This window comes from Centropristis striata, chromosome 3 (genome assembly GCF_030273125.1).
Source record: "Centropristis striata isolate RG_2023a ecotype Rhode Island chromosome 3, C.striata_1.0, whole genome shotgun sequence".
In the NCBI taxonomy this organism is placed as follows: Eukaryota; Metazoa; Chordata; class Actinopteri; order Perciformes; family Serranidae; genus Centropristis; species Centropristis striata.
Window position 1 is genome coordinate 7,504,485 of NC_081519.1, and position 27,454 is coordinate 7,531,938.

Genomic DNA, 27,454 nt, shown 5'->3' on the forward strand with positions numbered 1-27,454 from the left:
ATATGACAACCTTATAACTAATAAGGCCTACAAGTTGGCAATGTGTTCACAGTGTTGTCAACACAGGCAGGCATAGTGTGTACATGCATGCTGTTTGATGACATTCCTCCCTTTAATTTGTGTTAAATACACTTCTGATCTGATCATATTTTAGGATAGCTTTGTATCTGGGTTAATCATCCAGAAAAGCATACAAGAGCTAAATTATTTGGTCAAGTCCTAGTTATTGACCTACATCAGACACCTAGCGAGGGTTTGTATTTATGCAGAAATTTTGATTCCTGTCTGTTGTTGATTCTTGTAAATTGTCCAGAGATGTGAGGACGAACACATGCAATCACTCTCTCACACACAAGGGAAAAAAAACAGACAGCTGTAAAGTATTACAAATGACCTCATGGTACTTTATTCACTGACAGCAGGACATAACTCAAGATGTTTGGCACAGTATTTGGAGATTGTACACCAGATTGTATTGCCCTTCACAAAATGGTACAAATACATACTGTATGCAAACCCAAAAGCAAAACTAGACGATGGGATGGTGTAGTCCTGTCGAAAAATTAAATTCAGTCACATTTTATTTTCCTGTGCCGCAACAAGGGCCGGACACTTCCACCGACTGCATGTTTAGCAAAAACTGCTGTTTCTGATGCACTCAAAAGCCATTTAATTAGTTGTATTGCTGTATAAATGCTGCCAGCACACAGATTGACAGACTCAATTAGAGACAACCTTGAACAGAAACATAACACAGTAAACTACTGGTTAATAGTAAATGCAGGTTATCAGTACTTTTGGTTCAGTGCATCCTCGCAGAGGTTGACAAGGCATGTTTTTTTTTTGCAGAGCCACAATTGTTTGTGCTTCAATTCAGTCATAACAGGATGTGTATATCATTAAGTGGATGATTGAAAAGTTAAGTATAACTGACAGTGAGTGACTATGACTGTGAGATTAGATATGGTCACCATGGATGTTAAATGTAGGTGCATCAGTGTCACTTCAGTGACGCGAGTGAGTGCGGTAGGAGTATGCGTGCTGCGTCGTAGGGCTCATGATGTTTTCTGTGATGTACGCCACCAGCAAGCAGATGATGACCAGCATCACGCAAATAGCTCCCCCAACCGTTGTCATGGCAATCACAATGTCCTGCATCCCAGACGGCGGCAGGGTAAACTCCACACAGTCCCGCTGGTCTGTTTTCTGAGGTTGATCTGGGCGGGTCAGGGAGCGCAGGCAGAAGCGGTAGGGGATGTTCTCATGCAGCTCAGTGAAGAGAAAGTCCCTGCAGCCAGATCCAAGATGGACACCAGCACACTCAAACTGAGTGTAGCTTCCATTCCACCAGCAGCTTAACTCGTAGCCTGCCCGCCGATGTCGTCGGCCACCGAAAACAGTATTTGACCTTAGAGTTTCCTGTCTTGTTGAATTTGTTGCCGCATCTCCGACACCAGCTGCAGTCTCTTTTGTCTTTATGTCTCGGCCGGTCGTTGTGGATTCTCCCTCATGGGTCCACTGTAACAGTACGCTGCCATTGATGAATATATTCGCCACCAGACTCCCCAAAGACACCACTGTCCTGCAGTCTCCCTGATGACACTTGTGCCCAAACAGTGTGTGTCGAAAGCACAGCTGCCCCCCAATGCCTCCCTCGATCACTCGGTAGGCACACAGTGGTGACACCTCTTCCTCCAGGCTCCGGTTTGGTGCCTGGCCAAACCTTTCAGATATCACAGTAGTAATATTGCCCCTGCTGGTGTTGAAAGAGAAGCTATTCGCTTGGCCTGTTACCTCTTTTAGCTTTGGCGATGGCCTACTTTCAAGGCTGTGATTGCCATGGTTAGAACTGATGTTAGTCTGTTTTTGGGTCCCTGAATGATTCCTGCCTCCAGCCTCTGATGGGGATGTTGTTGTTGATGATGTTGAGCTGCTGCGATGAGATCTGCTGGACCCAGCTGTCTGGTGAAATGTGCAGAGCAGGAGTGCCGATAAGGCGAGCAGTGATGGTCGTTGTTGGCTTTTCATCTCACTTTCTCTCGTCGAATTATTTTTTCTCACAGTGGATCAGATGGGCGATGGTACAAGGCGGGCTGATGTCTGCCATAAGATCAGCTCTGCCTCACTGCACACGACGAAATCCGTGTAAAACAGGATAGCTCGTCCATGGGAGAGAGGAGTATGCATGCATCTGCGACAGAAATAACATTTAGTCATGCGGCCATCCTGTCAGTGAGAGATCCGAGTATGACCTTGCATAGGATGAGCGTGCAGGATGAAGTTAATAAAGCCTCAGCGGCGATAAAAGTCACATCACTGCTGCTTCCGACAAGTAGGCTTTTATGAAAATCACTTACTTGTTTCGGTGGGACGAGAGGACCCGGCTATCATGCCATTAAATTCGCTTTAGTCTTCCTGTCTGGCTTGACGTAAAGGCTTTGATGCCTGCTGTGCGAGTGTGCACGTGGAGTAGAGAAGCGCGCGCCGCGGTGTGCTTGGGAAGCGTGGGTGCGTGCACAAAATATTTGTAGTCATCAACAGTCGATTTGTGAGTCATCAACCCACACAGTGCCTCAGGTGTCTGTCAATAACAGAGACAACAAGCAGAGTCCTGACCACGCTGAATGCTGGAGCGTTTTTAACCGACCTGCATCCCACCTGTGCTGCTCACCTGCAGGTCCAGGAAGAGTACGCACTAAGTCAGGGCTGCTGTTCGTCCTTTAACACCCACAGGAAAAACTCCAAACAAGTCTCCCTTATAATTGGCCATCTCTGTCCTCATCTTGTATTATTTTGACATTTAAGATCCTAGAAAGACAAATGTGTTTGAAATAATGTTGCTGGTTCAATTTTTTTATTTTATTTATTTTTTTAGTAAATGTGATGTTTCTGTAGAAAGGGATGTAACAGGAGATCTCTCAGTCATTTTGTCCTCACACTACAGCTTCAAAGATAAGCACTACATTATACAGAAGCTCTCTGACCTCTGTAAAAACGTGTATTCTTTGCTGTAGTGACAGTGTAACAGATTGCAGTACACAGTACAGGAATTGCTTTAATTTATTCACCCCCTATACACCCAGCAGCATTCTGACATGTAGAGGTCTTGAATGCGGTTCTAAAAAATATTTTTTCCTGTATAAAATAATCGTGAACAAAGATAATGATCAATGGGAATTTAATTTTTTTTTTATGATCAAGATGCATCATTGATCTCCAGAATACATTAAATGAAGCAGTGCTTATTTGAGATTATTTGAAGCAATAATTGCCCTGTCACCAGAGAGAAACTTGAGAGCAACTCAGTAAATAATTAGTACCAGGGGAGAGAAAGAATAGCTGAGTAATAAGAGGAAAACTTCTGCATCAGTGGGACTGACTAAGCTCCACCAGTCCCTTAAAGGTTGCACAGGGTAATTGGGTAAATCTGTAGTTAATGTTATATCTGAAGATGCTAGCTGTTATCTATTGAGTTAAACTGTGGAACATAGTCCACGCATTACCATAGCAAAGTTAACCACTGATTTGGTTATAACAATTTAATGGGAAAAGGCTGTTATTAGCAGCAACACACACCTGTTGATGCAGTCGTTCAGGTCAAGAGAGTGCTGCATTTGCAGATGGTCGGTGATGCAGAAAGAAGACATGGAAAGTGCCTGCCTCTGCATGTACATTCAAAGCATCAACATATCAGGTTAAATTGACCTTGAGCCTCGTCAGCAAGCAAGAAAGTTTCTGCATGACAAACTTATTTGTTTGTCTGTGTGCGTATATATAAAACATCATCATGACCACCAGCAGCGGCTGTGGTGTACGTGAAGCCCTGATGTTTCACTCTCACTTGTGACAAAGAAAAAGCAAACTATGTTGCCATGCAGAGGATGATGCCATGTCAGAGGTCCTCACTGTCGAGGCTATTTTGTTTGGACTCTTGGTCTTTTCTGGCATCGTGGGAAACATCTTGGTCATCCATGTGGTGAGAAGATATAAAACATGTTATATTATCATGCTTTCGGTCATGTGTGTATCTGTCTGTCTGTGGCTAATTGTGCGTAGTCTAATATTTTTTGTGCACATTTCTGACTGTATGCTCAAGGACATCTTGTGGTAGCATTGATTCACATTTTTTTTATAAAAAAAAAAAACGCTAATATTGATTGATCAACATGAACTACTGACTCCTTCCTTAAGACAGCCCCACATTTTGCAAAAAAAACAAACATTGCAAGGCATTTCTAGCAGTCACCCATAGCTAAAAAAAAAAGTCTTACCAAGTCAGCTGTAAGATACATTTTGGCCACTGTTGACATCCATAAAAAATGTTTGGCCTCATTTTGAGCCGGAGCATCTGTAGATTTATTTCATACCTGATATGCTCAGATCTGATAAAGTTAGGTATGATACAAAATTAATAAAACCCTTTTTTTGCTGCCATCTTGACTGTAAGTGAGCCACTTCCATTGGACAACACACATTTTACAGGAGCAGGAGGTGTTAAGGTTTTTAACTTGTGGGTGGGAGCAAGCAGTTAGAGCTAAATGATAACCATAGATTTTAGTAAAAAACTGTGACTGTGGGTCTCTGGATTGCCCCAACCAGAAGGCTGGAGTCAACAAAAGGAAATTGGAAGGAATCGGCAGCTCATAAACTGCTCCCTGGCTGCTACACAGTCCCGCTCTGAGCTAGTGTCTGTATAAGAAGAAGTACTCTATTAAAAAAACAAGGATAATAACAAAAGGCAGTAATTATCAGCCAGATGTACTAATAAAATTACATTTACCACATTTTCTGAATCTGTCCAAATGTCTCCTGTGATAGGGCCATCCCATAATCCACCAAGGAGCACAAGTGTTATTTTATGTCTATCCAGGTTTATACCCCTCTCGTCACCAGACAACTGAATGAGATTCAACTCCACTCTGTTTGGTAGTGAAGGAGGGGACACCCTACTGAGTGAACTTTTCTAGTTTGTTGATTGAGCTAAATGTTTGTGTAGGATTGTTTTCTCAGTCTGTCTTGCTCCAACTCTCAGGTGCTTCAGTCGGCCATTGACAGTCCGTCTCGGAGACTTCCTCCCTCTGACACTATTCTGGTGCACCTGTCACTGGCCAACCTGCTGACCTCACTTTTCCGCACAGTGCCCATCTTTGTGTCGGACCTGGGCCTGGATGTGTCCCTGTCTCCGGGCTGGTGCCGAGTCTTCATGCTGCTGTGGGTTTGGTGGCGAGCTGTGGGCTGTTGGGTGACTCTAGCGCTCAGTGTCTTCCACTGCACCACCCTGAGACGACATCACAGGGCCTTTGGACCTCTCGCACATCAGAAGGAGAGGCGGCGGGTCTGGATCGTTCTGGGGCTGGTGTGGGGGGTAAACCTGGCATTTTCAGTTCCAGCTCTGGTGTATAGCACTCACGTTCATGGCAACGCCACCGTGGAGCTGATGGTGATCAGCTGCACCACCAGGCCTCTCCTGGGCTGTATCTGGGAGTTCCCCTCCATCCAACAGGGCTCTGCCTTCGCCTCCTCCTCGCTCGCACTTAACGAGGTGTTGCCACTGGTGCTGATGGTTTGCACTAACCTGGCAACACTTCACGCTCTGGCGAAACACATACGAGCTGTCACCTCGGGGGGAGACGCCGGACAATCCTCTGGGGAGCTGGACAAACACGTGGCCACTGAACGCAAAGCAGCTAATGTGATCATGTCGCTGGTGTCGCTCTTCGTGGTCTGCTGGGCGCTACAGGTTGCTGCGGTGACATACTACAACCACGATGGGGGACACCACGCTGAAGGGCTGCTGACTGTGGCCCACTTCTCTGCCTCGCTGTTTGTAGGATTTAGTCCCATGGTGGTGGCGCTGGGACACGGCAAGCTGAGGAGGAGAATCATAAGTATGATCCTGATGTGCTCTAAAGTCTTTAAATGTCACAGGGAGAAAAGAGAAGAAGGGGATAAATCCCCAAAGAATAAAGGAAAGACGAGAAAACAAACTGTTTTTAATGTTCAAAATGATTGTAAGGTTATAAAAGTTAAGGAAGTTAAAGCAAAGAAATGACGGAACCAAAGTGTGACTGCATTGATACTTAAGTACTGAAAAGTATCTGAAAAATGTAAACCCAAATAAGCTCAGAGCCATCCTCCATTTGTATCCAGAGGCTCCATACTACATGTTTTTCCTGAAAGAAAGAACTGTTGTCAAGTATTACTGTTACTTATTTTGAGATTGTTCAAGCCAGGTCAAACTGAGATATAACATGTTAATTGTTTGGTTTCATTTATTGTTAAAACTATCCAATTAATCCAATGTATCATAGTGTCTTTGTTGTTTTGGTTTGAGATAAGATTAATTTTGCTTCATGCCAGTATCATGTACAATGTCTCAATATGCTTTAGAAGCCTACAATAAAAAAACTTACGACGGCTCGTACCAAAGAAAAACTTTTCAAAGTGAAATGTTAGAGGAATATATACATAGAGTAAAAAACAGAGAAAACTTGGGTAACTCAGTAAGTGATTCTCAACATTTTGCTATAAGGTAAAGTAGTATAAATTTGTAGAAACACTTTTATTGTTTTACATAAAGGGTGACATACTTAGTAAAACAATGTATGGACTAGTAAAAAAAAAAAAATCTCTTTCAATCATCACTTATGACCTGCTAGAAGTGTGTGGAGGTGTCTGGATCTGAACTCGGTGTGTAGCCCCCAAACAATGTGTGCAGGAAGTGGACTGGACACAGCAAAGAAAATGGCGGACACAGTGCTGAAAAATACAAACATAGTAGGCTAAATGTCTTATTCCAAAGAAAGAGTGAGTCTGGAGTTGGCTTTCTGGCCAATGGACAAATCCTTCTCATTTATTGTGTATTTGTTGATAACCATTTATTTATAAGCTTCCATTAAATCCAATATTTTAGAGGATAATAAACAAAATTTGCTTTTAAATAACATCCATTCTACACAGAACCTATATCGAAAAATGTTGCCCCCTGTTAGAGCCATTTTGTACATTGTAGAGAAGCTGATAAATAATTCAGATTTGTATTTTATAAGTTTATAGTTCTTTATTGAGGTTGTAGGAATGCCTATTGGTTCGTAGGAATTGCACTCTTCTTATTGGCTGAGATGTGTGTAACGTCATAATTGCTTACTTTGCTTTAATTAGGATTATGGAGACGAGGAGAGCACACTAGTTTTTGACCGTGCTCATAATTATTATTATTTTGGATTGCTGCAGTTTATTGTTGGTAATGCTCAAACGAAAGGTTTTCAATAAACCATAAGATAGAAACTGTGGGATTTTTTTCGGCTTAAGACACGCGTCAGCTACATCCTCACGCTCTATAATTGAAGTGTGCGTTTTAAGTAAAACTAGACGGAGCCACACTAACACCCCCACTTATGTAAACATAAACAAGTGGTTTTGGTAAATACTTATTTATTTTGACTTTTTTGTTTTGACTGATAAATAAAGATGTCACCTCTTCTATCACCCCTGTCTACATATTGAATTAATTGTGTCATGTAGCACAAAACCTTGTAACCTTAAAGATTATTTAGCATTTTGCCTTTCTATTGAGTGCATCAGTCTAACAACAAGTGATGAGCACATATGTGGAGGTGCACATAGACAAACATGACTTATTTTTACCTATAACCATGGACCTACTTTAAATGTTTTTTTGTGTGAGCTGTGTCAGTAAGAGAGCGCAGACTTGATGAAAGATCGCAGCCGCCGGTGGCCAACTGCTAGAACAGCAGGTGACATGGCAATGAAGATAATGTTGGCAAATCGAGCAATGACCAGAAGAAACTCTGCAGAAGAGCCACGGTTGTAGTTGAAATAGTTGACAGAGATAATGCTGGTTCCCCAGGATGCAATGAAGAGCATTATGAGAGCGAGAATCACCTGCAGAAACACAAGTGAAACTGATGAATTATGTTCACTTCGACAAAAAAAAACGTAAAACTATTGACATACATATCAATTAATCAATCAATCTAATTTATGATTCAACACTTAAGTTTACCTATCCATGACTCATCTGCATTTTTTATTTTTTTTTATTTTTTATTAAAGTATTTATTTAATTTTAAATTTTTCAACATATAATACAAACACTTACAAACAGCCAAGACGGACACCAAAAACAGACAGGAAAAAAAAAATAATAATAAAATAAATAAATAAATAAATAAATAAATAAATAAAATAAAATAAAATAAAATAAAATAAAATAAAATAAAATAAAATAAAATAAAATAAAAATAAAATAAAAAATAAAATAAAGAAATTATAATTATAATTTAAATTTAATGACTCATCTGCATGATAAACATGGCTTGAGTGAACTCTTAACAACCACAAAGCTTTCATCTTCCTCACCTTGGCTGCTCGTCTCTCAGCAGGCACTCGTTTTATGACGGGTGCGTCCTGCGCCGAACTCCGCCTCCTGCCATGGGTGTAGAGAGTGTAAAGGGAGCCCAGGTTGGTAATGGCCATTAGTATTATGGGAATTGTTTCATGGATCACCATAGATGTGGTGGCATAGGCCAGGCCACTGTAGATGGAGGGAAAGTTCCACACACAGCCCAGCAGAGGGCGCGTTGTGCTGCTCACCAGCATCAGGGTCTGAGGAAGACAGAGGAGGGGAGGAAGAGGGTTGGCGTCAGCAACAATGAGCCCAATTCAGCACTTTTGTTGCTAAATTTAATATTAGTTTAAATGAATGTACTTTCATGTTAGCCTTTGATAACACAGGGGGCTGGTACAGGGTTTCGGGCTTTCATTTTTAGCCTTAAATAACACAAAGGGGTCTTGAGTCTTAGCATTTATCTTAGTACATCCTTTTTACAAATCTGTTTGAAGAACTACTGAGCATTCAGACAGTCTGTGTCAAACTGAAAACACAAGTGTCGGGCAGATTCAGCGTTGAGATCAAAAGTAACAAGGTGAATTTAGTAAATTTAATTTTAGTCTACTCTGGCAATCTTTTTTCAAAAAAGCACATAGCAACACATTGAGCCACTTTAAAATGTATTTAGAAACTTTCAGCAACTTTTGTAAAAAAGATGAAAATACTAAAACCACAAATATTTTACTGAACAGGCTTACAAACTAGGGGTCCCCCTGTCCTTCACCAACAAAATGTCACTAAAAGCCACAAGTAACAACCAGAGAGAGACTCAAAATGACCACAAAGAAACATAAAACAACTTCAAATAGACACAAAACCACAGAGGAATGTGTAAAGACTTCAAACACACACAAAACAACAACATTGTTGTAGTTGTATTATTACACTGTTGTGTGGTGATTTCAGGCCTTTCCACAGGTGAGATAAATGCTTCAAAAAGCTTGAATTATCTTGATATTATTAGGAATCTATCCAATATATAAACTTTTTTCAATCCTCAATTAGTTAAACACGAGCGTGAATCTGAGGTGTGCTTTCGCTTTTGTTGAGCCGGGTAGGAGGGGCCAAGTTTACAAACAGTAAGCACAAATGCATAATATGCCTTTAAATCACTTCATGGCGGCAATGTTATTTAATAGTGATATTGTAACTTCAAGAAATAAGAATAAAGAATAAGTAAGAATAAATAAAAACTTGATGTTCACTGTGAAAGCAGGTTGATTTCCATATCATACACAAATCGATGTAAAAAGGAAATGCACATTTCTAAAAGAAAGTAGCATGCAGCAAAAAAATCACGACCTGTAAAACCTGATGCTCATGATACTGAAACATCCAAAACCACAGCAGGTGGTTAATGCAGCATCTCACCTCTGTGCTGTTCACGTCTCCACTAGTGGAAAACATATGAGCAGGAATGGAGTAAATAAAGTTGAGAAGCCAGATGAGGGCCAGATTCAGCAGGAGGGTCTTAGGAACACCCCGAGGCCCTTGAAGGCTCCCTGAGGTCGGAGCCACGCGCCTCAGTGTCTGCAGGTGGAACGCACTGAGGAAGAGCGTCGACCACACGTTGACTGATCGCAGCCACACCCAGAGGCCCATGAGGAACTGACACCACTCTTTGGATGAATACAGCTGTGAAAGAAAGAGACCGGTGCATATTCATACAGTGGGGATTTTTCTTCTGATTATCATGCTTATCTCCTGGAGATACAAAGAGGTCTCTTTCACCAACCTTTACCAGTGATGGAATAGTACATTTACTCAATTACAGCTCAGAGGCAAATAATGCACTATTTACTACGCTACATTTATCTGATGGCTTTTGTTACTTATCAGATTACAGTGTTTCATCATCTTCCTGTCCAGTGAAAACCATGTATCTCCATGAAGTTTTCATTTATGGGTTGAGAAAATTCTCGTACTTCTTAAGCATAATCAAATTTAAAATCCCGCTTGAATCTGCTGGAAAATGCGTTGTCACAAAGCTGAAAACTGGGCTGTTTTTCTGACATCATTACAGTGGGAGCCATAATGGAATCGCAAGATCATTTCTGGGGATCGCCAGATGGTTGTTGAAAATGAATATAAAGTTACAGTAAGCACAATCTTAAACATCTACAGCAGTAAAATGCAACACACACAAATGATTCCAAAAACATCATATATGATAGCAAAACACTGACAGGGAACATTTTAATGAATACTTTGACTTTAAGCCATTTAAGAGCATTTTTACCAATAATTACACACTTTTTCTTAAGCTAGATATTTAATGCACAGAGTGTTAGGCCTATTAATACTTTTTGATACTTCTTCACCCACTGCATTTTTGTGCATACTGCATACTTAGTGTGTATTTCAGTTTTCAGCTGGTTTGTTTTGGCAAACACAAACTTCCCTCTTGTCAAAAATCTGCACTTTGGGATGGCAACCAATAAGGAAGATAAGATAAGATAATAAGGAAAATCAACACAACCTTTAAACTAACTAAAGGGGCCAATCATTGGCTGCCTAAAAATCTATTGATTTTAAAGAGAACATACCTCGAGGCCCATGTCTGAGATGACGAGCAGCGTGTTCCTCGTCACGGACACCAGCAGACTGGACAGCGCCATGTTAATGATAATGATGTCCGAGTTTCGTCCCCCGCCGCCGTCCATCACCACACTCTTACCAATCACACCAACAACTGTGGCATTACCCAGAATGCCCAGCATCACCAGGAGGATGTAAAAGGCAGTTTGTACAGGAGACACAGAGACACGAAGTCCCATCCCCACCAGCTCCGTGTCTCCATCCTCCTGCACGGGGCTGCTCATTGCAGCAACTGTCCCAACAAACTCGTCTGTTAAGTTTTAACAGCTGATGTAAAGTCTTAAAACACGTTCCATCTTCATTTTTAATGTATGCCGGACGAATATAACTCAGCAACCAGTACATTCACCTCAGGGCTGTTTTGTGCTTCTTGATCTTTGCAGGTGCAGTCAGCCAAGTTGCGTCTCTCCCTCTGGGGCCAGTGACAGATGATGATCCTGACAGCAGAGGTGTCTTTGCGCTACGATGTGGTAAGACAACCCCTGGAAGGCCGTCAGAAAGCCCAAAAAAAGCAACACGATGTTTCCTGCCTTGGGGAGCTGAAGGTGCGTGTTAATGAAACACAGGAGATTAATCAGCCTCCGGCAATGAAATGTGCTTCCTTTGCAACTTGATTTGTTTCGCAATTATCCTCTGGGAAGTGGAAGCTTTTCTGTTTGTGTGTGTACAGGTTCATCTCAGTACATTAGAATATCATAGAAAAGTTTATTTATGTCTGTAATCCAATTCAAAAGTGGAAATAACCCATTATATAGAACCATTACACACAGAATTAAACATGTCATGTCTTAATTTATTTAATTCCTTCTAATTATAATGATTATAGCTGACATTTAATGAAGACCTAAAATTCAGTGTTTCAAAATAAAATTGAATATTAGAAAAGACCAATTTTAAAAAGTATGTTTAATTTGGAAATGTTTGCCTCTAAAAATAGGTCCATCTATATGTACTTAGGCTATTACTTGGTTGGGGCTATTTGACTTAAACTACTGGAAATGGACTTATCCATGATATTCTAATACATTGAGATGCACCTGGATGTGTGTTCTTGCTTCTATGTGGGTTACAGAACATTAACATGAAATCTTATGTCAAATTACATTTCATGGACAAAATTGATTTTAAATGTAAGAACGCCTGTTTTTTAAATTAGGAAACTGAAGGAGTTTGGGGTCATAACATCATAACAACAAAGTGTATGTCAGCCTGATAGATAGTATTCTTGTTTTAATATCTCTCTATGGAATGGTATAAAAAAACAAAACAAGCTAGCCAACAGGAAAGATAATGCACTGCCAACAGTCATTAAAGTGCAGCTGTACATAGGAAAGCTTTGTCTGTCAATGGTAATGCACAACATCCTATTTTATCCTTCCATCTTTGTCTTCATTTGGGCTTTTTGTCATCGGGCCAGACGTGGGCACAAAAAGTTCTATCCCAAAATAAATCGAGTTACCTTTTTATCAGTTTTATAACAGTAAATTGAATCATGGTGTCTTTCCTGTTCTCATTTAAGAGTCATGATTCACAATCATCACTAATTAACAAGGACTGAGCCCCTATTGGTCACAGGAAGCAGCCAATCAAATGTGGTTAAGTTCCCACTAAGGCTAGATTAGACGTTCTGCAATCACATCCTGTACAAACCATTTGTCACAAACTGATTTAGGAATTCATGTCCCCTTTAAGGCAACAAGTGGCGAGGAAATGATATTTAAAGGATTGTTTTTGTGCTGAAGTATTCCTTTAAGCTGAAATAAACAACTGGGTGTTTCCATTACAGTCCAATACCCGGAATGAGGCGGGTCTCACTCGCCGAAACGTCCCTATTTTGAATATGAGCCGCTCTGAGAGGTCTTTTTACCGGACTTTTTTGGCCCTGTCGAAGGGCAGGGCCTTTTTTCTCCCCTGAAAAAATCAGCGACCCGCTATATTGCTGGAAAGATCTGTGTCAGCTCTCGCCTTAGAGCGTTCATAGTGATCCTGCAAAGGCAGGATTTTCTGCCCTTGAATGCAGTCTGGCGTCGCGGAACGAGGTCCACAGTAGCACACTGCTAACAGGCTAACAGTTAGCTCTGTAGCAGTACAGTGTGTATGTGCTGCATCTGCTGCAGGAGGTGTTCACTTAGCGATCTCTGTTTGTTTACAACAAGCACCGGACACTCTGTGCACAGTTAGCTATGCCGGTTAATTCAAGATCAAGAGGTTTATGATCAGCGGAAACACTGTGCAGAATTAATTTATTCCCATAAATACCCGTTAATTACCATGAAAAGGTTCCAACTTTGATAATTCCCACAATTTTGCAAATCCAATAATTTATATGTCTTTCTTCTTACAGTGGACAATTTATGATATGAAAGTCCATTAAACAGCAGCTGGTGCATCACTACTGCATAAACATTAAACACACCAGTGTGTTTACTAATTTTGTACCAAAAACTCATATTAGCTCAGTGGGTGCATTCAATGTATTTGTAAGATCCTCTCAAACAAAGTGTCTTCAGTCCCATCCATTACATTCTCTCTGGTTAGATATAGTCTATGAACATGTTTGTGTGTGTTTAACTGAAGTTATAAAATATAGTGAGACAAAACTTGGAATCCTGCTAACAAAAGTCAATTTTGTCACATGACATGAAGGTCACGCAGTTCATTTCTGATTGCAGCCAATGGCCACTAGATGGTCCCATAAACATCCAAATACCAGACAGGACAAAACATTTTAATACAGATTCCCCCCCACTCACAGCCATTAAAAAAAATACTTATGGACTCTGTATAAATATTTTTAATAAAAATCTTTTTCTATTAATTTGACCAGAAAGACATTTTGCCAGACAAACCTGGCCACAGATTCAGTAGCATATAAAGTGAAATACAAAAAAATATCGGTAAAAAGATATATTTACAGTCCATATTGGCTATCAGCACTAAACACTGTACAGAAAGCGCAGAAACAGGATGCAGCTGGAATTCAGTCTGATCTAAAGAGCCGATAACCTTTAATACAACAATCATCTTCATGCTTCACCAGCAGCACATCCCCTCTCGTTTTATCACCGACGGCAGCACAAAAACACATCTGGCTGATTTTACTGTGTGTGACATAATGATGCAACTGCTAAATGTCCGTCACTGAGTGAAGCCAAGAGAAAAACTGGTGTTTTTCTGACTCATTAATGAATCTCAATATTTGACAATTTCTATTATGATGAAAAAAATAGCACATAAACAGGAATTTGATCAAATGCAATACAAATATTCCAAGATATTTGCCAGCATGCATCATTACAACAGTTTGTTTCCTGCAGCAACTACAAAGATTCTGGAAAATAACTTTGCACAGACACTGCTGTGTAACACAATGTTTTTATCTTAATACATTGGGATCATTTTCATAAAAAACACTGTTTCTATATGCCTATAAGTGCTATGCTAATCTGAGAATTAGCAGGCAATGCGGTGATCCTCTCATTTGAATTTGACTCTGAAGCACCAGTACATTAACTAACATTAATGATGGCTGCATTCCACTTAGAGGAGGCCCTTTTATGGACACTCATTGGAACTGAGCCATTGTTAATGATTTAATTTCACCTTTTCATGCTATGACAAGTCAAAATATCTGCTGAAAAAGGTCCATTTAAACACAGCACAACACCTGTCCTTCTGTAGTGTTTAACCTGTGCTAATAAACAGTTATGATCAAGTGGGATTTGTCAAACAGCAAGAGAGGATTTGGATGGTTCAGTATGTTCAGTGCCTCTGTAGCTGACTTTTTTAAACAGACTTTCAAGAGAAAATATGAGAACAATTCAAACAGTGGAGTAAAAAGGTTCGAGGTGACCTGTGATCTCACTGTAGCTTCAGACCTCTGAACAATGCTCATGTAGCTTGATCTCTTTTCCACCAATTAAACTGAATAATGAAATGAAAACTAAATGCTGTTTTGCCCAATCATCAGGCTTCTGTAGTTCAGCTTCTCAGGATGCAGTTTATTAGGGCACTAGCATTTTTAATGACACAGCTCGACAGTTTTTTGGTTTATGGTTCTTCAGTTAGTTGCAATAATAATTATAACATTATGTCATCTCCTCTTGCTTATCTTGTTTCAGATGCTGTAACCAATACTCCATTCTAACTAAAGTCACTTCTCTGCTGTGTGAAGCCTCGGCCCAAAAAATATTTCACTGTGATTAGGATTTAAAACGACAGGTCAACAAGTCAAGGAGGAAATACAGAGCAGAACAAAAACTTTGAATGTACAGTACTCAACAAATGTATTAGACCCCCGGTTTGTGCCACAGCGGTCCTAAATTAACAGCATTTGTAATTACCAAAAAAAAAAATTATGTTCCTGTAATGGTTAATACAACACTATGTAGAAGCTCTTTAACAGAAATTAGATTTTTAATGCTAAAATATAATTATTACTGTTATCCAGGAATTTTCAAATTGACTGTTTTACAAAAAAATGTAAAAATAGTAAAGAACATAATTATTTCTTGAAGAAGTCGTCAAATTATAGTTATTTACTTGCATTTCTGAACAGCAACATTAGTTTTAGTGGTTGAATGAAGCCCAGTGAGCCGGCTCTAATCTGGGTATAAAAAGGTGAATTCATGTTATTTGCTAAATAAATAACATTTTAGTTTTAAACAAGCTTTTGAAAGATTTCTAAAAGATTTATGTTTTCTTGTTCACATGACAGGTGGTCTAATAAATTTGTTAAGCACTGTACCTGCAAGCAGAAAACAACACTGTTCATATAAATTCAAGTATAAATACATCTGTAATTATGCAGGCTGACATTACAGACTTAATCATAATAATAAATAATAATTGCCCTAACAATAGCTGCTCACACTGTGAATGCCTACCTGCTAACTGTGCAGCTGTTTATGTTCCTGACTAACTGATGTGTTTGATGGGCAGCCTTCCCACAAAGTTGATGATTAAAATGAATAATTATGTCAAATTTTGCTCAGAACTGTGAGGACAGAGGGCTGGGGTTGTGTGATAAAGCCTTTTTCTGCCACTACAATTCATTTCAAGGAGAACATTTTAACTTAGCATAATATTATTCATAATTATATTCATTTCTGCACAAGTTATCAAATGCATCCAGCACTCAAAATGCTCCATTTCACCCACTTTTTTTTTGCTCCAGCTGCCTGATTACTGCAGACGCTGGTTGTTAACCCCACTGTCTGGCACCTTGTCAGAGAGAAGAGACAGAAAAATGGGAAATTACACTTCCTCTAATGATCCAAACCTGCTGTGTATGAACATAATTGCATGAATTAAGGGGGAAAAAGCAGGTAATAATATTCAGCTCAGCCAACCTGTGTGCATCTCTGCAGTGCAGCATAACCCGTCTCCTCTGCCCGAGCTGTAGATCGGGGACACGCACACTCGACTGCTCGGTGCGAGATGCGTGAGACGTGTTGAACTAGAGCTGGGAGGCAGGTAGATGGAGGAGATGGAGGGCTTCGAGTGGGAGTTTAGTTTCTCCCAGCTCAGCCAGTAGCCTCTCAAACCTTCCTGATGGGCCGTCCACGCTACCTGCACCTCCTGACGCTGCACCGGGGTCAGATGAAGGTCGGTCAGGGCCGGCAGAGCAGCTGCAACAGAAAAAACATTGAGAGATGCAAGAAAAAGTGAAACTGATGCAGTGTTAAATAACAGAAAATGATTCGGAAAGGGACTCTCACTTTCAAGTGAAATAAACAGAACAAATATAATGCTTCCTGACCAAAGACATCTGTAGAAGCTAAGCCAATGCTTTAAGCCACTGAGGCATTTCAACAGGAAAACTAATTGACACGCTTTGACTTTGCCATAAATGATGAATAAGAGTCCAGTTGCTTTTCAGTTTAGATGCAAAACAATTCCATTCATTTAACATCTCATGCTTTAATCACACTATCTTTTATACATACATCTGCGCGAAGCATAATGAGCGCTGCGCACCGCAGCGTAGCGTATAGCGTAGCGGTCAAAAACTGTTTTTCCCCTTCCGGTTGGAAAACACCTGACGAGCCCCCAAAAGGTTCCCACCTATATAGGCGGACCCGCCAATCACAAGTGGACCATGACACACACACAACAATTAACATTAAATCTGCTCTTACAACATCTAAATTATCTGTAAGAAGAACAGCTGAAAGACACAAACTCACACATGTGCACACAGAATGCTATAGTCTACAAATATCAAAAGGGAAACGTACCCTCTTGAGTGCACGCTCTTACAGACATGGCTCTCTCTTTGCCATTGTCATGACGAGCGCTCACTGTGACCAGGTACTGAGTGCCCGGCTCCAGGCCCGTCAGTAAGGTGGAGTTCTGCTGCCCGTGGATTGTCACAGTGTGGACATGTCCCCTGGGAATAGCTCCATACTCCACCGTATATCTAACTTGAGCCGGCTGCAGAGGACCCCAGCTCACACGGATGTGACGTGGGCCAGAGTCCAACACGGAGACCACAGCCGGGCCTAAAACATCTGAGAGGAGTCAAGACGCACGGGTGAGATGGTGAATATCTGCAGCAAATTAAAAGGACAGTTCGCTACATGCCTTAATGTATTGAGTTGCTACCATGTGATTTGCTGATTAGATATTTGTGTTAAAAAAAAAACAGTTGCACAGGTGTACCTAATAAAGTGGCTAATAACTCAGTGTACCTTATACAGATTGCTGGGCAGTAACTGTAAGATGAATTAGGTGCCGAGTGTGTTGACGCGTAATCGCAAATGAAATAATGCACTTACAACTCTTTAAATGTCAGACAGCAGACAGAAAAACTTCCGTTAAAAGGCTCTCTAATGGCCCGGATATCGGTTGTCTAGAAACGATCGACCCTCTTTGACACATTCTCAGCCTGTTGAATGACTGAGTCTCTCTGGTTTTGTAATATATTTGTGTCAGAAAAATGGAAATTCAAGCATCTACGATTTAATGACAACTGAGAAAACTCAATCTGCTGAGGAAGATTGTGCAAAATGGTTTTGAAAACCAACAATAACAGCAAGTGAATGTGCTTTGAGGTGAAATTGATTTTCTTCCTGTCTTTTCCTTTTTTGTAATGAATCAAGTATGTTTTCTTCAGTGCATTACAGGAATATGAAAACAAGTATATGTAACTTTGGAAAAGGAAACCCACTTTAAATGCTCTTACCAGGAAGTGTGGTGAAGCTAACAGAGAGTGTGTTGAACAGCCTCTGGTTGGACTCGGGGCGGAGGGTAGCTGTGTAGGTGGTGTCAGGCTGCAGCTGGGTCAGCTCAATTGAGCTGGCGTCACCTGAGAGAGTGCGTCTGGTGTCAGGGTCCCTTCTCCCTATAGAGTTGTATGAGAGCTCATAGTAACCGCTGTCTGCACTCAGAAGAGGACGCCACTGCAGCACAGCACTGTGGGAGGTCAAGTGAACCACACGCAGCCGTTCTGCACGAATAATTTCTATAGATAAGACAAGGCGAGGGGAGAGAGAAAGAAGAGAGGAGAGATAGAGAGGCAGAGTGAGATAAAATATAGAAACTAGATAATTCTGTAGTTTGAAATCACTGTTTCTGTCTAATATCTGCCATTGGACTAAATCTTCTACTGTGCTAAAGCTCATAGATGAAGAGATTTTTTTGATGTTTGTATTGTATGAGGTACTTATCCATAGTCCATGGTCCATGGTTTCCATTATCCATGTCATTAACTACATGAGATGGAGGGCAGGAGTACTGACACAGAAACTCAATATCAATCAATATCAGTTTAAGTTTATGCTACATTTATAACAGTTTCAATGCTTTACCTTGTTGTCAGACAGTCCTGATTATGTTTACATGTAGGAAACTTAAAAAAAAAAAAAAAAATTAACTTGTGAAAAACAGGAGTTTCTGGTCTACCTCTGCCTCAGTCGATTAGTTAGTTTGTGTTATTGTGTGACTTTGCTGGGTTTTGGTGGTGGCTTTGACAAGAGCACAGATAACGGCTTTACTTCCACATACGCAAACCTGAAACAGGGCTGTCTGACAACAGGATAAAGGGTGAAAATATTCTATATTTAGTCTACACTTAAACTGATAGTGGTTTTGGTCTTGCTGCACACACACATACTGATAATGGCCTCCCTCAGGTCCTCTGTGATGATTTCGATGTTATCTATGTCCACAGAGTAGAGGTGAGACTCCAGTGGAGGTGTCACTGCACGCTGTAACACCTGGTAGTTGCCGTGTACCGTAGACACAGCTAACACAGAAACTCCCTGCGCCTTCAGCTCAGACATCGGCTCGTCCACGTCTCCGGGCTGCACGCCATCCGTCAGCCACAGCAGAACCTTTGGCACGTTCTTATCCGTCTCTGTCAGGAGCTGCTGGGCCACCCCGAGCGCTGCCTCTGTATTGGTGTCTCCCTGCAGCTGGCTGACTTGCCACAGAGCTTTCTGCAGGCTTTTCTGATCCTTGTGGACGTCCAGGCCGAACTCCAGGTTCGGGTTTGTGCCCACCTGCAGCAGCCCGACCCTTACGTGTCCGCGGCCCAATGAGAAGGGGCGAAGCAGCTCACCGCTGAAGTGCAACAGACGGGAGAACTCGTAGTTTGCTACACTTCCAGAAGAGTCCAGCAGAAGGAGAATATCGCCTTCACAGCAGTTCAACACTGTGCACAACAAAAGGAAAAACAGGAAGGTCATTTCAATATGTCAGCCATTCTTGTTGTGGTTGACAAATTCCCTCGTTTCTAAACCTGCAGGTGATAATTTTCTGTGAGTGAAATGTTAATTTTTTTATATAATGGTATTAGCAGCTTGAAAGTAGAGCTTCAATTCCCCCTTTTTAGACACTGGATCAAGACACAGACAGGCAATTTTTCTTTAATTAATGGTTAACATTGAAGTTTTCATAAAACGTGACACGTTGCTGCCTACACTCAACCACATTAGAAACTGCTGGCAGTGATGAATCATCCCATCATGACTATATTAATATCTCAGTCATATAACAAAAGGGACACTGATTTAAGGTATTGCAGGCATGACTGATCTTAATAATGTCTCAGATGAAACTGCTGCCCCTGGGAAGCATTTATACAGAGAATGAAAGGCAATATCAGGTATATGAGCTGTCTTATTTCATGCGTAACACTGAAACCATGAGAACAATCTGCTCAAACGTTATCAAAACATATTGCACTGAGAATACTTTAAATGGAGCCACAGCAGAGGATAGGGTCACCAGAGTCGATTTATCATGTGAAACTGGAATGAGTTTTACATTGGAGATAAATCAGTGACAGTAGAAAAGCAGCGCAGAGAGAAAAAGAGAGAGAGCACACCACAAATATTGGGATCTCTCCACTTGAATGAACACATACTGGTTTCCCCATCTTCACCTTTCATCATTTCTCAGAAGCCATTGTGCTCAATTTTGTCATCCAAAAGTAATTTTAGTGGAATCCTTTTCAATGAAAGGAATCAATTCTACATTAAAGCACAGTCCTGCACAGTCTGATACGAGTCCAGTACATTTGGTGACTCACTCATCTGTTCCTTCTGGAAACCACTGAGTGTTTCTTATAATCTGGCTGTCTAAATGTGACTTTGGGAACATTTGGTGCTTGTGGTTCATGAAATATTGGTCTTAATACGATCACCTGTTATAATAGTTTATATAGTTCTATGTTACATCTGGTCTTAACGTTGTCCTTCATTCACATTTATTTACTTTACTTTTCAAGCTATCTTTTCACAACGCCCAACAAGCCATGGCGAGGTCCAGATCAGGTGCAGGGTCACTTTAAGCGTCTACTTTATGAGAATAAATGCAGCAGAAATCGAGTAATTCCTAATTGCCTTCTACATAATGTACGCATCTGCTTTATAGCCTCATTTCTTCCATATCGTTTACACAGCTCTGCCTTTCTATTTGCAGCTCCTCCGCAGAACACACCCATTATTTTATTGCAGCAGTGGTCCATAATCATTAAACTTTTATAGGGAGGCACAAAACGAAGCCGCATTACAATAAACAGGCTCAGAGGAAATGAAGGAGAACAGCACAATCAGGTGGTAGAGGTGTCAGCCAGCATCTTAATAAAACACATAAAACTTAAAAAGAGTACAAGAGAGGAGATGCTGTGGGAGGAAAAACTTCTGTGGACATTTATAAGTGTATACTGTCTATACATGGGGGAAGAGGGCAGAGGCTGAAAGAGAAAAATGAGACAGAACACAGAAACGAGACAGAGAGACGAGAAGGTTTGATTAGAGCTGTTGATGGAGATGTAGAGGAATTGCTCTATCTTTGCATTCCTCAGAGAAAAAAAACATGCAATTATGTATTTGTGTGCAAGAGAGAGAGAGGGAGAGATATATTGAGAATGTCTTCTGTCATTTAAGTGGTTTTAAGCTGTGCCAAGGCCATATGCCACGCTGCAGAGCTGCACAAATGAATGAAAAATATGTTAATGCATCCTGTGAAGTTTACTCGATGCAATATCAACATGCAGCGGCATCAAACAGACAGATGGCAGACCTTCCAGTCTGTATTGGATCAAAGCAGGCTACTTCTAAACTCCCAATGATCTAAAACGTTTTACACATAAAATGAATGTTGCTCTGCCGCCGTTTAAACTTTTACAGATTTTCTGCAGGAAAGTGGTACTGCAAATTAATTAAAAATTCCACACATTCCAGGTGTGCTTATTTAGGAGATCTCTAACTTACCTAATAAGTGAAAGATATTTACTTTTAATTAGCTGTGGCCATCTGCAAGTATTTCAACTTCCTCCATGTCAGAGTCAACATTAAGAACAAAGCTTCTCTTGTCCCTAAAGATACAGTAACGAACGAACTGATCCATGAGAAGAATAAACCACTTTAACTGCATTACTCTGATAATGCAGCCATGCAAAGACCAGAACCAGGTTTTATCTCTGATCTCTTCAGCCCCCATTCTACCTCCAGATTTCTCACATCTGCTGATAAGATTTGTTTTCTTGTTGACCGTTGGATGAGAAGTTTGATATGTTAAATATGGCACTGGAGCCATCAGATTAGCTTTCACTGGAAATTGTCCAACAATAACAACATCCACCTACCAGCATCTCTAAAGCTCACGAATAAACACTATAACTTGTGTTTAAGCCAAACATCTAACCCAACAGACTGTCCTGTATTTAACATGACACTTTCACAAATAAAGGTGGGTTTAAAGTCTGTTTGTATGCAAGTCAATAGAAAAATGAGCCTACTTCTGACTTGATTTATTACCTCAAAAAAGAGTGTAAACTATGATCCTATTTAGAGTAAAACAGATGATACAGCTGGGCGGGCCTACCTTGTGATTGACTGGTCGCTATCACAGTGCACGGTAGTTGGTCTCAAAGTCAAGGAAGGATCCTCAAATGAATGTGAAAGATACTAACTCATCGACACAAGTCATAGGACTGTCACAATGTCAAGAATCCTCTGAATTCAGCAGAGGACAGAGTCGTTTTTTCAGCGAATTTCCAAGGATGCTTATGTGTATCCTCACAGCAAAATTCTAGTGTTTCTAGTGTTCTAGCCCTATTTAGAGTGAAGTGTTGAGGTACTGGTGAGGATTCTGGACTGGTGATAAAACATAATAGTGTGGGTGCTATTGCAGAGTTTACGGTATTCGAAACACCTATCAGGGTTGTTTTGAACATCCAGAGATTTGGGCAAGTAAGCTGGGAGAGAATCTGACGGCTTATTTTCTTAAACATTGTGTCGAGCATGAGAAGGACAAACCATTATGAATAATGCTTTGTGCACAAAGGTCTGCCGGGAGTTTAAAAAATGGTGACCTACTAAGCTGCTAGGCTTTGAAAAAAAATGTATAAAAGTATTTATTCCTCAATTTCAACAAAAATGTGCCAGCCCGCTCCAGGTAGTGTGTTCAGGTTTTTTTTTTTAAAGGTGTATATACAAAAGTGGTGGTGTGGGAAAAACAAGAACAGGTTCAAGTCTTCTCTCTTTCTTCAGTGTCTCACTCCAGTGTCCTTTTTCCTAAGCCAGCCTGTGGCTGCAGCTTGCTGTGCTAAAGGCTGCGTTCAGACTGCAGGCGATCTGATTCAAATCAGATTCCTACTCAAATCTGATTTTTAGGGCTGACTGTCCACACTGTTTTTAGCAAGTGTCCAAATCGGATATGGCTCTGTTCAGACTGGGCCACATTATCGACTGATCTGACAGGTTGCTGTAGTAACGGCGTCAGACGTCATATAATTGCGACGGCGACAACAACAACAACAACAAACATGATGGAGGCAGGTCACCGCAGTATATTGGCCTTATCACTGTCCAGTAGAGGTGCAGAACATCTCAGACGCACCAGGGGAGAAACCGGGACGCCCCTGTCGGGCCGCATGAGTGACGCGTAGAGTGACGTCACGGACAGTTCATCTCATTACTTAACGAGCTCCGACGCTGTGTTGAGATCCTCGGATGTTCAATCAGCCTATAGACTTCTTCTCCTTCTTCTCACTATGCTTCACTATCTTCTAACTTCTGTGACCAAATCAGAGAGACTATTATTAGCTTTGGAAATATTTTTGAGCTATGACATGATATGTGTATATGGAGAAAATGATTTCAGTTTAACGTCACGGACAGTCAAAACCGATCTGAGTGTTTGGAGGTTCAGACTGAGACACATCTGTCCAAATGCGATCTGAAACTACCTCCCGAAGGTGGTTTCGATCCAGTTTGCAAAAATCAGATTTCATGTGATTTGTGACTGTTCAGACTTCAAAAGAGCCATCTAGTTCCAATCTGGATGGGCTAAAAATCGGATTTTGGCTGGCAGTCTGAAGGCGGCCTAATTGGTTTCCTTTCCAGGTGCAGACTGTTGGGCTCGATTGTGAGAAACACCACACCCCTCATGTGTGCAATCAGTCTGACCCTGTCACTCAAACTAAGCACACCCACTCCCTAGCAGACATAGACTGAACCATAACATTGTGAATCGAACATAGGAACTGTCCAATGACGCACACTCACAATCCCGTTCCATTGGTGTGTTATACCAATGACTGGAAAGAGTCTTGCCTCTGTAGGACTCAGAAGGTTTTGAGAAGCAGCATGTGTGTCTTTGTCTTTGAACTTTGACCCTTTGTGTGTTTCCAATTCATCAAAGGTCATTGTAACATTGTGGTGGCTTCAAAAACCTTCAATGTTTAGCTGGACTGGAAGACGCTATAAGGAGTCAGCTGATTAAGCTCATAAAGGTTATGGTGCCTCAAACGCTATTGCAACAATTTTGACCTTTCTCTTTAAAAATCTGTTTGGAGACCCTCAGCTTTATGAAAGTAACATAATAAATTTCACACAAGCAGCTGACGATGTTTCAGGGCCAGACCAGTGCTGGCGGACGCACTATTTACTTACATATGTTTCTATAAGCTGGTTGAGGTCCAACTTGGCTGTAATATCTCCAGTGGTGACATAATTTGGACAAGAGGACATTTTCCATAGCTTATTTCAATTTCAGTACACACCCTGATAATTTGTTCCATAAGAAGGCAGAAAAACAACTTCAGTCCAGTTGAGCCAGCTGGCCTCTTTTCGAGTTTAAACCTCAAATCTGCACCTGCTGTGGTGGAAGAAGGATTCTGCTTTTTTTCTTTAAAAACAGACCATTAGAAGTAAAAGTCTTGCATTAAAAATCTTAGGTAATGGGTAAAACTATTATCAGCAAAATGTTAGTAAAAGTACTTATTATGCAGAAATGTGTCCCCTCTTAGTGTAATAGCTCACTATAATGTATTATAATATTGGACTGTTATTACAGATGAAACAATTATTAACTATTTTAACATCATAAACAGTGATAATAAACAGTTTGGTGTATGTGAAGCAGTAACTAGTAAGTGCAACAGTCAGATAATTGTGAAGTGAAAAGACATTACAATAAAACAAATACAATCAGCATAAAGTTGCATTTAATTGCAAAAACTCAAGGAAAGAACAAGTAACTACATAAAGCCTATAACTATAACTTATTTACAGTAATTTTGATGCATACAGACAATTGTATTGATTAGATCATAAACTGTGACCTTATAAAAAAGTCACACCCATTAAATGTTTTGAATAAAAAGTAATGAAACACTGTTATGCAATGTGTCCATGTGTCAACTTGTTTAAACCAGACTGCCTGTGCAGTTGATCCTGTTGCTACTTATTAAATGTCAGTAATCGTTAACCAGCATTTCTTTATGCCACCCTGTGGCGTGTTTGGCTGTGCTTTCACTTACATCTATTAACAGCAATGTCAAAATATTTTACTTTAACTTGTCAGTTTTAGTGTTTTTGCATAAAAGGTGACTTATAGCTACCAAGCAGGAAAAACAAGTTTTTCGGAAGGTTTCATTTTCAGTCCAGACTCCACATACAAAACATCAAGACAGTCTGTTAACGCATTTGTACATTAGGTCTGTTTACTGTTCTGTGCTGTTTAATTCGGCTTGTATTTTCTCTGTTTCATGTCTGCATTGTAGCGTATGTTGTGCACTCACCTGTGGCAGGTACAGTCATTTGCATGTTGTTCCGCTGCAACGTCGCCCAGAGAAGAACACAGCGAAGTAAAATGCCCTTCATCCTTTCCAAGCAGCATTAAAACGATATGACTGTTCAGAAACAGCTCAGGCAGGTGAAATAAGAACCAGTGGGTCTTCCTTCACCGGCTCCCATCGCACAGATCACTGTGTTGTTAAGAGTCTCTCTGTCGCCTCTTCCGCTGAGTTTTGCTGCTGCGCGGGGTTCATCCAAACTTTTCTTCAGCAAACACCTGCGTCACGCGTAGCCTACTGCAGCTATCCCCTTTAATGTGAGGTTACATCTTCCCCAGACCGCTAAACGGCTTCACTTTCTAGTCCGGATTACTCCTCCTCCAGATGCTGAGCCCGGACATTATATCACTGTCACTTTTTTTGGTCTTTGATGGGACTTTGAAGGACAGATGGTTTCCTGATGATTACTGTTTCCTCCTGCACTGTAATTTCCTCAGTCCAGAGTTGCATACAAACAGACAGGCACCTGACCCAACACACACACACACACACACACACACACACACACACACACCTGTGTAACAGACTGTATGTCCCAGTGGAACCAAGAAAATCTCATCACAAGCTTGCTGGAATTAAATGTCTGCTGTGGCTGCAAGAAGAATGATCTCATCTGTTTTTTCCCTCAGCTTAATCTGCTGCTGGTGGAGTTGCAGTGAAACTGATCTGGTCTTCATTTTCTCTGGGGAAACCCTCAGGCTGACCACGAAACTTTGGGAAACAGTAACAGGGCACCTCGTGGGATCAAGCAGCAGCAAGGAACCCCATTCAGCCAGTCCAGTAGACCAGATTACAGTAAATACCACAGCTGCCACTTATCACACAGATACTGTAACTTGGATCAAGGGCAGCCTATCGACATGCATTCATTACACACACTGCAATAGGAACCACATCCCTGCTCTCCCCATGTGTGTGTGTGTGTGTGTGTGTGTGTGTGTGTGTGTGCCAACAGATTAAGATAAAAGGCTAAATTAATGAAGGGCACTGACTGAATGTGCCCTCTTGAGTTGAAGGTGCCCTGCATGTGCCAAGACTAAGCGTCTGTTTCTTGCCTGGAAATAATGAGAATAATCTAGACGAGTGGTTCTCAACCTAGGGATCAGGGCCCCCAAGAAGGCCACAAAATCATTTCTTGGGGTCGCCAGATAGTTGTGGAAAAAAAAGGAAAATATAAAAAACATATTGAAATCCTTTCGACTTGGGGATGTTTTTGACATTACTGTACTGAACATTACATGCTACATTACATTACAGCATGAACAGCATGCATGTGCTCCAGACAAGTTTCTAGCAGCTGCTCTATTGATTGTGTATGCATGCAGCTACTTGTAATTTTTTTGTAAATCACTTGTACTCTTTTGGCGGCAGTTCTTATGGTTATGTGTCCACATGCACAAGTTAATTTCCTCATGCATCATGGATGTTAATTTAGGCTGTAAGCTAATGTGAACTGCTGGTAGAGCACTGTGTAGCATCCTGTGATGTTAATTTTCCCAATTTGAGATGTCTGTTCTCTATGTTTTTGCTGCTGTAGCCAAATATGAGTACATGTAGCCCTTAACTACATAGGTTGCTTAATAGAGATACCGTATAGGCTATTTCTTTACTTCTAAATGGCTTTGTTAGTAAATATTATTTAGCAATTACATAGCTGCATTGTTGTATTATTACTTTTCTTGGTGATGCAGCTAATGTATATAAGAGGATTTTATGACAATCTATGTTCCAGTCGAATACAATAACCAAGACTAGTTTGATTTATATTGTTGCTTATTATTTACCTTATAGAACCACATACATAGTGACTAATGGACATTGGCGTGTGTGCTGATGGTGACAATCTTTTCATT

The 27,454-nt window shown here is 40.8% G+C and overlaps 4 protein-coding genes across 4 annotated transcripts; 1 reads left to right on the top strand and 3 right to left on the bottom strand.

The window, feature by feature from the left end:
* Positions 1-381: 381 nt before the first annotated feature.
* On the bottom strand, positions 382-2,622 carry fndc10 (fibronectin type III domain containing 10). Its single transcript, XM_059329672.1, has 2 exons — positions 2,358-2,622; positions 382-2,191 (listed from the first exon to the last, which is right to left on the bottom strand). Exon 2 carries the CDS (start codon positions 2,026-2,028, stop codon positions 1,006-1,008), a length of 1,023 nt encoding a protein of 340 aa, XP_059185655.1. The 5' UTR covers positions 2,029-2,191; positions 2,358-2,622; the 3' UTR covers positions 382-1,005.
* A 1,070-nt stretch (positions 2,623-3,692) lies between these two features.
* LOC131968827 (olfactory receptor class A-like protein 4) lies at positions 3,693-6,562 on the top strand. Its single transcript, XM_059329866.1, has 2 exons — positions 3,693-3,976; positions 5,033-6,562. The coding sequence occupies exons 1-2, from the start codon at positions 3,890-3,892 to the stop codon at positions 6,050-6,052; spliced, it is 1,107 nt and encodes a 368-aa protein (XP_059185849.1). The 5' UTR covers positions 3,693-3,889; the 3' UTR covers positions 6,053-6,562.
* Positions 6,563-6,748: 186 nt separating this feature from the next.
* Positions 6,749-11,235, bottom strand: LOC131969176 (olfactory receptor class A-like protein 4). Its single transcript, XM_059330353.1, has 4 exons — positions 10,960-11,235; positions 9,785-10,048; positions 8,383-8,628; positions 6,749-7,905 (listed from the first exon to the last, which is right to left on the bottom strand). The coding sequence occupies exons 1-4, from the start codon at positions 11,233-11,235 to the stop codon at positions 7,693-7,695; spliced, it is 999 nt and encodes a 332-aa protein (XP_059186336.1). The 3' UTR covers positions 6,749-7,692.
* Positions 11,236-13,789: 2,554 nt separating this feature from the next.
* On the bottom strand, positions 13,790-25,724 carry LOC131963810 (von Willebrand factor A domain-containing protein 1-like). The gene is made up of 6 exons (XM_059328384.1): positions 25,548-25,724; positions 19,128-19,667; positions 18,198-18,476; positions 17,251-17,523; positions 16,363-16,641; positions 13,790-16,234 (listed from the first exon to the last, which is right to left on the bottom strand). Exons 1-6 carry the CDS (start codon positions 25,627-25,629, stop codon positions 16,215-16,217), a joined length of 1,473 nt encoding a protein of 490 aa, XP_059184367.1. The 5' UTR covers positions 25,630-25,724; the 3' UTR covers positions 13,790-16,214.
* Positions 25,725-27,454: the final 1,730 nt, after the last annotated feature.

What these genes read in the sequence shown, in the direction of transcription:
- LOC131968827 (XM_059329866.1), top strand. Translation starts at nt 3,890, where the DNA reads ATGTCAGAGGTCCTCACTGTCGAGGCTATTTTGTTTGGACTCTTGGTC. An exon ending in ACATCTTGGTCATCCATGTG is followed by an intron (nt 3,977 to 5,032) that starts GTGAGAAGATAT and finishes TCCAACTCTCAG; the next exon opens with GTGCTTCAGTCGGCCATTGA.
- LOC131969176 (XM_059330353.1), bottom strand. Translation starts at nt 11,235, where the DNA reads ATGAGCAGCCCCGTGCAGGAGGATGGAGACACGGAGCTGGTGGGGATG. An exon ending in TCTCAGACATGGGCCTCGAG is followed by an intron (nt 10,049 to 10,959) that starts GTATGTTCTCTT and finishes TTTCTTTCACAG; the next exon opens with CTGTATTCATCCAAAGAGTG. An exon ending in GAGACGTGAACAGCACAGAG is followed by an intron (nt 8,629 to 9,784) that starts GTGAGATGCTGC and finishes TGTCTTCCTCAG; the next exon opens with ACCCTGATGCTGGTGAGCAG.
- LOC131963810 (XM_059328384.1), bottom strand. Translation starts at nt 25,629, where the DNA reads ATGAAGGGCATTTTACTTCGCTGTGTTCTTCTCTGGGCGACGTTGCAG. An exon ending in AATGACTGTACCTGCCACAG is followed by an intron (nt 19,668 to 25,547) that starts GTGAGTGCACAA and finishes TGTTGTGCACAG; the next exon opens with TGTTGAACTGCTGTGAAGGC. An exon ending in AAGAGCGTGCACTCAAGAGG is followed by an intron (nt 16,642 to 17,250) that starts GTACGTTTCCCT and finishes TTTCTGTTGCAG; the next exon opens with CTGCTCTGCCGGCCCTGACC.
- fndc10 (XM_059329672.1), bottom strand. Translation starts at nt 2,028, where the DNA reads ATGAAAAGCCAACAACGACCATCACTGCTCGCCTTATCGGCACTCCTG.